Source organism: Rosa rugosa, chromosome 6, assembly GCF_958449725.1.
Source record: "Rosa rugosa chromosome 6, drRosRugo1.1, whole genome shotgun sequence".
Taxonomy (NCBI): Eukaryota; Viridiplantae; Streptophyta; class Magnoliopsida; order Rosales; family Rosaceae; genus Rosa; species Rosa rugosa.
The window spans coordinates 50,688,791-50,700,204 of NC_084825.1; the positions used below are offsets into that span (position 1 = coordinate 50,688,791).

The window sequence follows — 11,414 nt, forward strand, 5'->3', positions numbered from 1 at the left end:
CCTTTTTGTTTCATCACCCACAAATTCCTTAACCCTAAGCTTAGTATAGATTTATCCTTACCCTATTCTAAGGAATTAGTGGAGCAAATATTTTTAGAGATATATGTATGTTCAAGGTACTTTTGTAAGCAAGTGTGGGGGAGTTCATTGTACATCGATCCAAGGAAGAAGAAAAAAAAAAAAAAAAGTATGTGTTTATGGCTGTTGAAAAAAAAAAAAAAAAAAAACAGAGAAAAAAATATGTGATAGCCGAAAAAGAAAAATCAAAAGAATCAAAAAGCAAAATACTTCCTTGGATTTGATACATTCATGTTGTAGCTGTTGAGGTTATAATGAAGCAAAGGCCCAAAAAGATGACATCTGGCCTTGAAAAAAAAATTGCGTGCTTCATGTGTTCGAAAATTGATTACCTTGAAGAGTTTCAAGATTCTTTTATCTCTTATGTTCTTCTAGTGCTCCACTAGGTTCTTAGGATCTTTGAATTTCCTATCCTTTCTTTCATTTAACCTTAACCCTTGGCCCCATTGTAACCTTGAATAAAGACCTTTTTGATCTTTGAAGTTGTGCATTCGATTTGTGGAGACTTGTGTGGAGGGGTGAGCATATGGTGTCACTGGCCTTTCGTCCGAGTTTTGGCATTCCAATCATGGGATCATATGTAAAAAAAAAAAATTTCAGAAAAAGCCTTTCTTTCTTGTTATCATATGTGAGCTATTTGTTTGTCTTACTATATCATTCATCTCACATATAACTTGAGTGAAATCTATGCTTATACATCAAGTTAGAAAATCATGAGTGAAAAGAAATTGAGAGCATCTTTGTGAGAAATTGAGTTGACGCATGTTTGACCCATGAATAAGTTGGTTCTCCTTTGTTGCACTAGTTTGATTGTTCATGTATTATAACTTTAGCACTATGGTTATCAAAATAAATTAGCTTTTAAGTGAGGTTATGAATTCTGACATGTGGTTGTGTGAATCTTGTTAACCATACTTGTGGGCATTATAAGTTCTCTGAGATGTTTGGAAGACATTAGGTTCGTGTCGTTTGTTCTAGTTAGTTCTTTGTTTGCTAGGGACTAGCAAAGCTTAAGTGTGGGGGTATTTGATCGGAGCATAATTATGCGATAATAATGTTGGTAATTCCCATATTTACTTTGTTAGTTTATCTTATTTTCTGGTTAATTTAGTTATTTTTATGTTTATTAGGTTTGCCAAAGCAAGGAAAGAAATATGAGCAAAAGGAAGGAGATTTGTGCAAATAATGGAGAAGTGTGGAATCTTGATGAGTCAAGGAAGCATACGGCAACATGAAGAAAAAGATATTCAGCAATTAATTATCTTGGCTGCTCTTATTGGATAGAAGGATGTCAATGAATCCAAAATCAATCAGAACATTAATAAAGGAGCTTTCCGTGGAAGCCAAGGAATTAGAGTCCCAAAAGGAAAGAAGAAAAGAGTTACAAACTGAATAAAATCTCTCCTTAGACGTTGAAGAACCATACCATCACACATACGGAAGAGGAGAGACGCAGAAGAGCTGAAAAAGAAGAAGAATTACAACCATCACCGAAAACGATCGATCGCTGCCTGCCGACGATCGATCGCCGATCAGCCTTTTCCTATTTCTTGGTTTTTGTTGTCTTCTTTCTCCATGAACTCAACTGTGTTTTTGACTTCCATTAGGTGTAACTAAATTTCCAGTAGCTAGGGGGTAGTTGAAGCCCTAGACATGATCCACAACATGCTTTGACATTCAATTTGTTTTCCAATTAATAAAGTTGAGGTTTAGTTTACCGATTTCTCATTGATGAGTTCTATGTTTGTATGCTTTGGAGGCCTACTTAGTATGCATGCTAGGGTTCTAATACTTTGATTATTTGATGCCTGGATCAATAGTTGGATTCCTCAAATTGTCTAGAGAAGTAATTGGTGGTTTTCACTATCAAGTAGACAAAACCCTAGGTTTAGCAAGGCTCTAAGTTATTTGCGATGCCTAGTGATTGCTCAAACTCTTTTCAAACTTAATGATCTCTGCATGTTTAATCTAATAAACGTACCTTTAGGTTGCATTGCTTGGGAATAGTCTAGGTGTAGAGCACTTCCTGCCTAGCGTACAAAGTAAGAAAGAGTAATAGGTTGTGTTCAAGCGTACCGAGCCAATCTGAGCGTCTTCAACTAAGTTAAGTGGAAGTAAATTGGACAAAGTGTGTTGTGTGTGATTGTTGGAGGTGGATACTTCCTTCCTAGCTAGTTTCATCATCTTGATATCAACCAATCTCAAATCAGCTTTTCTTTATTTTACGTTCTGTTCTCTGTTTTAACGTATTTTATTCTCATAGTAAACGAACTCCAAAAATTCCCAAATTTTGTGTGCTGGACGCCTTGTGTGCCTAGTACGTCTCTGTAAATTTTCATATTTTTCTGGGTTGTTTTGGTTAGGATTTTAGTTTGTTTTCCGACTGCTGTTCAGTAGGAACTGCAGTCACGTTTTGTGACTTTTGTTGAAGCTTTTAGTTTAACTTAATCCTCTGCGGGAGACCCTTATTTCCCTATATTACAATCGACATATTTGCAGGAGAATAAGGAAAATCAATAGCTTATAAATTTAGTTATCAACAAGAAATGGGAACTTGTTTTTTCCAGAAAACTTTGGGCAAAAGTAGAACTAGCATTACCCTTGAACCAATAAAAGCAACAAGAAGGTACAAGAACAGCTAAGGGGACCCAAATCCTGTCATTCTTGATTCCTGTTACTACCTCACCCAAATGCACTAACAACCAATCTTCAGTCTTCAAGTATTTTGATCTGAGAAAGTGTGGAATCTAAATGAATGGTTGGTCTTAGTTGCATAAAATTGATTGTATAGTGGGAAAACCCATCATGGATTTGCATTGGTGACATCGTTGACACAACATTCACCAATATGAAATAAATCATATAACCACAATAATCAGAAACAGAAGGACAGAGCAAAGTGTAGAAGCAGCTAGAAAAAAGAGAATGTCACATCCCTAGAAAGGAAAGTCGAGCGGTGCAGATGTCGCTCTGAGAGAAGTACAGGACTAGCTAGGAGGAGGTATCTAATTGTAAGAGTAGTCTTTTCATCTTCCCGTTATGCATAATCCAGTCTATAAAGTGAGGAGGATGGTGGTCCTGCTCGTTTAGTTTTACAGTCAGCTCCCATGTAAAAGGGTCGGGAAGCGGCTATTGGATGCTGTTTAATTATTGTGGAGAACTGATCAGGTCTACATGAACCATAGGAGACTCAAGTATCAGAAATCAACAAGTAGCTGTTGTTCATTATGTTCCAAACGAGACGAACATGAATGATGGCATATTGGGGTCATTGAACTAGTCAGTTGCTACTAGGTTGCACCCTGCCTTTCTGAAAAGCCTGGTATGCCTCTCAACAAAGGCAATGATGAGTGACGAGCCTCAGATTGTGAGAAGCCAAAAGAGATGGGAGATTCGAACTGGATCTAGTGTAGTTGCAAGAGTAAATGCTTCCTATCACCGAAGCGGACAGCACCCCTTTTCTGTATGAAACTTTATCAGATTAGTCTCACTTTGAAATGAGATTAGGCCAAGTACACTATGATCAATACTGTTAGAAGCAAGTTTATTTCTTTCAATGCTTTTCTTGGATGAAGACTTCCTGATATTAGTTGGGCCTTGTGGGGTTTAGGGTCTTGCCATTTCTTTATTTTTGGGGCAAATGTGCTATTTAGCGTTTTGGTGTTCCAGCAGACGTTATTGTGTTCCTGCTCCTCTGTTTGAGCTCCGTTTCAAGGCTCTTTCTAATAAGTTTGCATTCCAAAGTGAAAAAAAAAAAAAAAAAAAAAAAACACATTGAAGGTTCAAACAGAGTAACCGGTTTTCCACTTGAGATGGGATGTTTATTCTGTGTATAAGTTAGGAGTTCAAGTTTTATTCCAATCAGGTGCTTTAAAGCAACAAGGAAATGCCTTTCACTTTCATATATTTTCCTTCCAACATATTACAAGGGTCATGATTTATTTTTCAAGAAAACAAGCCAGATTACCAACCGTACACGAAAACTTAAAAGGTGGGATATGTACCACAACTCACTGGCCCCTGGCACTACTAACTTGGGGTGATTCTTATGACAGATGATACCAGTTATGGAGTTGTGCTTTATGTGATGACTGTGGGCTTCTCCCTTCCAGTGAACTCCTTCAGCTTCGATACAGACAATGCCAAATCTAAAGCATAACCAGAAAAGGATGTATAAGTTACAGTTATATACGTCCTTTGTTACTGAAGTAAATGGCAGTACACTAACCTATTAAGGGTTTCAGTGCCACTTGGGCGTCCTCATCATGTTTGGAGACATCTGGTTCATACTGTTCAATGTATATTCGAATAGTTGCTCCTGCTGAACCTGTTCCCTGTATATATGATATTTGAAAGTCAATTACATTCTGCAGAAGAAGAGCTTCTTAAAATAAAAAGAATTATAGAATGAAGAAAAGCTTATTACTGATAAACGATATATGATCCTCGATCCATCAGTAAAAACAAACCGAACACCTTGCTTTGATGCCACACTTCCATCAACCTACAAAATCATAGGAGATTGGATTTAAACATGTTGATCCCAAACACTTTATTCATTTGCTTTAAGCCACAGAATTGGGAAAGGATGGAAAACATGTAGCGCTCTGGAACTTACAGGATCAGTATAGGTGAAGTCATCGGCAAATTTGAGAGCATAATTTCCTGTGTTGTGATATTTTCAGCATCCAAAAGGTCATGGTAGCAACAAAGGGAAATACATGTAAAAACTTACCAAACTTTTCACCAGGCTTGCTCCTAGAGATTAATTCTCTAAGATGATTTATCATCTTATTGGCACCTTCAGATGCACATTCCTGGATAAAGGCTAATTAAAACATTGAAGCTACCCCAGTAAAAGATAAGTTAATCTAAACGGATGATCACAAAGCTCCAGAACTGAAAGTAAAGTGCATTCGGTGATTATGAAAGTATGGTTCAAATTGCAGTTACGATGCTTACTTCATAGTCATATCGAGAAAAGAAATTTCTTCCATAGGTTGCCCAGTGTTCCTTCACAACGTCTGCAACAGAGACCAACTTCTCGCCAGGTTTTTTGTCTTTGTTCCGATATGCAATGATAGAAAGCCAAGCTAAGACAGCCCTGTCATTTAAAAACTCAGGTCTCACTCTGGAAGTGACAATTATTGTGATGAAGCAATGAGAAAAAAAATCTACTTAAAGTGTGATATGCCCATAAGTAGCTACAACTTGTCCAAGAAAATTGAAGCATCAGACAATTCATTTAAAGGACTGATTTTGGAAAAGAATAGCAAGCTGTTAGAAACCATTTTGTACCAGTAGAATCAAAGCCAAGTAGGGTTTGATAAAAGAAACTACAATAACTACATTAGAAAGTGAGCCTATTGGGAGGGAAGAGCTTTAACTCCACACATTTCACTTAGATATGAGAGAATTCACACTATCAAACAAAACATTCAAGAAGCAAAACTTCAGCAGAGTTGCACCTTTTGTTAATAAACCCATTTTCGAATATGTAAATAAGTCTTATTCAAAGTAGGCAAAAGGTGCACACTATGAGAACCCGAAAGTATAGATTTTTAGTCAAATACCATATGCCATCCTTCTCGCGGATGTGGTCAGAACCTGTTCCAAAACTCTCTTCCCCACATATAGATAACTTCCCAGCATCCATAAGATTCCCAAAGAACTTCCAACCAGTGGGAACCTGAGGTTACATAAGATGTTATGAGAAGTGCATCTCTTAGACATAAATCACTGCTTCAAGTACAATAGTCAAGAGAGATAAACCTCAAAGAAAGGAAGCTTTAACTTTTCAGCAACATGATCAAGTGCACCGCTTGTTGGCATGGACCGTGCTAATCCCTAAATAATTTTAAATGGATGAAAAAGAGTTATATACTGCTGTTCTAAAGATAGTCACATGAGATAAGTAAGAAGCTGCAAAGTTGAAAACAAGTGCACACCTTGGGGCCACTCTGAAAATATGGAATAGCTTCTTGAGCATTGGCTGCGATAATTGCAACAGAGTCTGAAGGAGTAACAAAAAAGCCTTTACCAAGAATCATGTTTCTATCACCATCCCCTGATTTAAAAAGGAAAAAAAAAAAGAATTTTTTTTGTTATTCAACAAATTGATATGTCCATTGCAACTTCTAAAACAACAAAGAAAAGGAGTTGTATAATCTCTGACTTCAGCACTTCCATGCATTGTGATTTTCTCTTACTATCTGAGCGCAATTAAGTTTGGAACATCAAAAATTATACTAATAAAACTTTACGCCTCCTAATTCATAAAGTCATTAGTACAAGTTCTGCTGCCTTAGTTAACATACCATCACTTGCGGCTCCAAAGTCGGGTCCATTTTTACTGTACAAAACATCGACGAGATCCTTAGCATACCTGTTTGACAACATAATAACATGTTAGCAGTGCCCTAATATGATAAAAAGTTATGAACTGAGCATCATCAATACCATTAAACTCTTACGTGAGATTAGGATCTGGATGACCATGCCCAAAATCCTCTAGAGGCACTCCATTTGAAATTGAATCCTACATGACATGTCTAACAGCTGTCATGAGGAAAACAGATCTGAAATAGATTATAATCATTCTCCAATTAGTCTAACATACCGGAGTGGCTCCCAGTTTATCCACAAAGATGGGTTTTGCATAAGCACCAGTAACAGCATGCATGGCATCAAATAGAAACCTGGAAAGTTCCAGCCATTAAGTAGTCTAGAATCATGGAAATATCATCTACCATATTGAGCACCTTACACACAGATATGGCATGAATTGAATATGAAGCAATTCATAATCTGCTAATAAATAAGCTATACAACCAAAATAAGCTAGCACACGGTAAAAATTCTTCTTGATAGAGGGCAGATAAGTATACCTGAAGTCTAACTTCAGAAGATTTTTGATAAGCTGGAAATCAAATACATTCTGCAGGAAATATTGAACAGTCAGTGGTATCCAAACGAGATTATTTGTCATAAAAAATAACAAAAAACATGATTTTTGTCTGCACCTCCATTAGTTCCAAATAGTCAGTAACTGGATCAATAACTTCAACAGTGAAGTTTCCATAGTTTATAACTCCAACAGAAGATAAGTCAACATCAGCGATGTCTGCTATCTTTATTTCCGAGATCTGCATGGCATTTACAGGATTCAAACTTAATCACTCAGAAATGGTATAGGTAAAAAGCATATGAAAATTATACGAAAAGTTTTAAGTTTTGGAATTTATACTTCAAGATATATAACTAGAGGTCAAGACTTCTCCTACAGAGACTGCCAGGAGGAAACTAACTGTTTTGCAAAGTAAGTGAATTTTGAATCAAAGAGATCTTACTGTGTTTCTTAAATTTGACATCTGACTGAGACAAATTATAAGTTGTTTCTTCTTTTGGGTGAGTTAGAAAAGGTTATGGAGCAACAACACAGAAACCAAATTCAACAAATGTGAATACAAGGATAAGAAGGGTAGCAAATAAGCATACAAAATCAGATACTTACAGAAAGAGTGTTTCCATAAATCTTGTCAGTGATGGACTCAGGTGCAGGTTGTCCACTACTGTAATTAAACTGGGAAATGATCATAGATGTTGAGTCAGATTTTATCTAGTCGTCGATTTTTTAAACATTGTAATGTGTCATAATATAAGAAGAAGTTGAAAATAATATAAGAAGTTGAAAAATGGCAAGTGTAAGGACTATGATCCGGTCATACTATACATTGCACTATGCATTCTCCATTTTATGTGTGCATGAGAAACTCACCTTAATACCCCAATCATAATCAGGTCCACCAGGATTGTGGCTTGCACTCATTATAAAACCACCATTGGCCTGTAAATTTTGAAACATTACAAAGAAGACAAAAGGCTAGTAAGTACACTGTATAATGATCGGCCATGATGATGAAATACAAAAGAATCAAGCAGAAGTAGCTTGCCTTCCTCTTGCGGATAACAGCAGAAACAGCAGGTGTTGACAAAATTCCTTCCCTGCATTTTATAGAAATCCTATCATTAACTCATATTACTAAAGCTTAAAGGTATTACCTGAGGAGAAAGTAGAAATGATCAAAACATGCAATTAGATGCATGAAAATCTAAAATTCCACATCAGCCATCACACGAAATTGAAACAATTATGTAAAGGCAACTACTAGTACTTGAGACAGCAGCTAATCCAGGCACTTACTTGCCAACCAAAATTTTCCCAACACCATTCCCTGCGGCAATTTTGATGATAATCTGCATTACAGATCCAAAACAATGATCATAAAAACAGAAAGTAGGATTTCCAATATGAATGGAGATCAAATGAAAACAGCAAATTTAATGCAAGCATTGAGTGAAAAATAAAGGATGAAACTTTTATAAGAGAACCTGTGCAGCTTCACGATTAAAGTAACGACCATCACCTCCCAACACCAGTAAACCATCCTTGTAATCCTCTGGTGGCAATGAATCAAATAACGCCTACGCAACAGAAAATTCAAAATCACTCAGAAAGCCACAATGCACTGAACGCAAAGATGAATTCCACACCGCAAATAAGTGCAAGCGCTCAAACCTGGATCCAATTGGCAAGGTAATTCTCTTGCTGAAAAACTTTCACCTACAAAACAGACATTTTGGGGAAAACGAGTTAAGGCCCCTCATTCAATTTCATTGCAGATACAATGCAGAAACGAAAGTGATCAATGACAGGTCTTTCCAATACAAACACTATTCAGCTAGGCATGCTTAACCAATTGGCTTACTTGAATCACAATTTTCTTCATTTCAACAGAATGGCACATCAAAAACAATAAATGATAGATAAATACCTTCTTTCGGAGACCGCTGGTTCCGGTCTTCTGGCCTTCGATCGGTTTGGTGGGAACCAAATTAATCTGAAACAAAAAGAAAACCAATTTGTTAAATCATTAAATTCAAGACACGAACAGAGTATCAGCAGAACACACATATAATGGACTGAAAGAGAGGACCTTGATGCCCTTGGGCTCTGCTACGGTTGCTGGAGAAGAGGCGGCTTTGATGGTAAGGGAGTGTGGGGTTCTGAGAGGGAGGTGGTGGGGAAGAAGTGAGGAGGAGAGAGAGAGAGATGGGTTTGGAGGAGTGAGAGTGGCATTTGATGAAAAGTTGGGTCTGGAAGTGGTGGAGAGAAGGGTGTGTAGTCTGAGAGAAAGTGCCATTCTTGAGTTTGTGTTTGTGACTGAGTGTGTGCGTGTGTGTTGGCAGACAGAAGAAGAAGAAGAAGAAGAAATTTGGGAAGATCTATTCTTGGACTATATGCTGCCTGATAATTAGGAGTTTGATTTGAAAATCCATGGTCGCCACATGTACGTTGGGAAACACTTATCTCCAGTTTCATGTCATCATGTGACCTTTTTTTTTTTTTTTTTGGCTTTCATTTTCGGCCTTTTGCCATTTTCGTACTTTTGAGTCACGTTGGGTTAGCCTTTGGTTGTTGTATTCTGTATTCTGCGTGTAAGTTTGTTTACCGTACAATAATAATGTATTAAAATATGTTAAGAGTGGATTAATTTAATATCAAGGTAAATTGACTCCATTCATTGATAAACCAGTATGAAGTAGACTTACTGATTTATCAATGAATGAATATTAATATATCTTCAACAAATGGTCCAGTAAGATCTCAAGGGTGTGTGAGCACCGAGCACCGCCGCCACCATCAAGATCTCACTGTCTGCTGCCGCCACGCCGCACAGAAATGCCACCACATGGTCTTGACGCCATCATTCCGAAGGCATCACCGAAACCCAGTGCAAACGGTTCCCAAATTTAGATGGAATTGAAACCTATGCACCCGACTAGGGCTGGGTTCGGTATGGTACCGGGCCTTCAAGTCTAAAACCACCTACCGTACCAGAGTTTATTGGTACACAAAATGAAGTGTCATTACCGGCCACAAAAGTCGGTATACCAACTTCTCGGTATCGGTTGGTTGGGCCTCCAACTGAGTTTAAGATTGGGCCACGATCTGGCCAGAGCCCAAAAATTGAGCCTGCTAGGCAAGGCAAGCCCAGATCTTGCAGAGTCAACCCTAACCCGACACCACCACCACCACTGCCATCCCTCCACCACCGCCCAGATCGCACCGACTCCTCTGCCGGCCCACCACTGTTGGACTAGCACAAGGAAACTATCCCTAGCCGCCGCAGATCCAATTCAACACCACCCAGTCCGCCACTTCAGTCGCCAACCCCAAACCAACAACAATGATCCAACCTCTGCTGCTCGTCGAGGCTTGGTCGTCACAACTCCCCCAAACCGAAGGTCGAGATCCGTTTCAATCTCCTCCGACCCCAAACCAGCAACCAAGTTCCAAATCCCAACCCCTCTAGGTCTACAATATCCGAAACCCCACCCCTCAGCGCCCCTGAACTCTCTTTCCTCCTCCCATCTACCATCTTGAGCCTGAATTCTGATTCGGGTCATAATTGGATCTGACTTGAATACCTGTAATGCTTGTAAGGAATAGTTCATGAACTCCAATTTCACTCGATCAAAATCCGTAGAATGCAACAATTCTTATACGGGTTGATCAATAATATTTCAGTACTATAAGAAAATTGTATTGTACAGAAATTGAAACATCCAAATGTTTCTGTTTGAAAGAAAGACTGAAACGAACATAAAAAATTGAGCTAGCACATGAAGGGAGGCTCAGGCTATAGAGCAGTTAATACAGATGGGAAAAGAAAGAAAAAGAAGAAGAAAGAAGAAAGAGAAGAGAGAAGAGAGAAACCAAAAAGAAGAGAGAAGAATAAAAAACTAAAAAGAAGAAGATAAGAAGAGAGACAGAAGAGACGGGGAAAAGAAAGAAAAAGAAGAAAGAAGAAAGAGAAGAGAGAAGACTCAGAAGAGAGAATAAGAGTCCAAAAGAAGAAGACCGAAGAATAAAAAATTTAAAAAATGAGTATGATACTTGTCTTCGGTACGGTACGGTATACCATGTATATGTGAAAATTGAAACCATTACCGTACCGTGTATGTGGAGTCGGTACGGTTGTACCGTACCAAGACTTCGGTTACCAAGTTTTCGGCTACCAATTCACTTGGCTCGGCTCGGATGCGGTTGGTACGGTTTGGTTCGGGAGAATTTGCCATCCCTACACCCGACAGTCAACACCTCTATCGATGCCATCTTTGTTGATGCCGCTACTTGGAGCCGGGATGGATCAGAATCTGACCCAGCCTCCACCGCTAGTCACCGCTCCTTGCACTGATGTATAAGTCTGCCTTGCCACCGAGAAGCATTGAAATAGAGATCAAGGACCAACCACAATTGCCTTCAAACCATC

General features: G+C 38.4%; 1 protein-coding gene across 1 annotated transcript; it reads right to left on the reverse strand.

The window, feature by feature from the left end:
• Positions 1-3,947: 3,947 nt before the first annotated feature.
• Positions 3,948-9,403, reverse strand: LOC133714590 (phosphoglucomutase, chloroplastic). The gene is made up of 22 exons (XM_062140737.1): positions 9,075-9,403; positions 8,913-8,978; positions 8,657-8,701; positions 8,470-8,562; positions 8,282-8,334; positions 8,031-8,082; positions 7,856-7,924; positions 7,592-7,660; positions 7,101-7,223; positions 6,966-7,015; positions 6,698-6,776; positions 6,552-6,616; positions 6,396-6,463; positions 6,027-6,145; positions 5,851-5,925; positions 5,652-5,767; positions 5,041-5,182; positions 4,814-4,895; positions 4,697-4,743; positions 4,505-4,582; positions 4,307-4,412; positions 3,948-4,226 (listed from the first exon to the last, which is right to left on the reverse strand). Exons 1-22 carry the CDS (start codon positions 9,279-9,281, stop codon positions 4,159-4,161), a joined length of 1,872 nt encoding a protein of 623 aa, XP_061996721.1. The 5' UTR covers positions 9,282-9,403; the 3' UTR covers positions 3,948-4,158.
• Between the last annotated feature and the right edge of the window lie 2,011 nt (positions 9,404-11,414).

Bases quoted from the DNA above. Each gene is read 5' to 3' on its own strand.
- LOC133714590 (XM_062140737.1), bottom strand. From the start codon at position 9,281: ATGGCACTTTCTCTCAGACTACACACCCTTCTCTCCACCACTTCCAGA. The intron at 6,777-6,965 runs GTATACTTATCT...GGAACTTTCCAG, and splicing joins CTTCTGAAGTTAGACTTCAG to GTTTCTATTTGATGCCATGC. The intron at 6,146-6,395 runs GTATGTTAACTA...TTTTTAAATCAG, and splicing joins CTTTGGAGCCGCAAGTGATG to GGGATGGTGATAGAAACATG.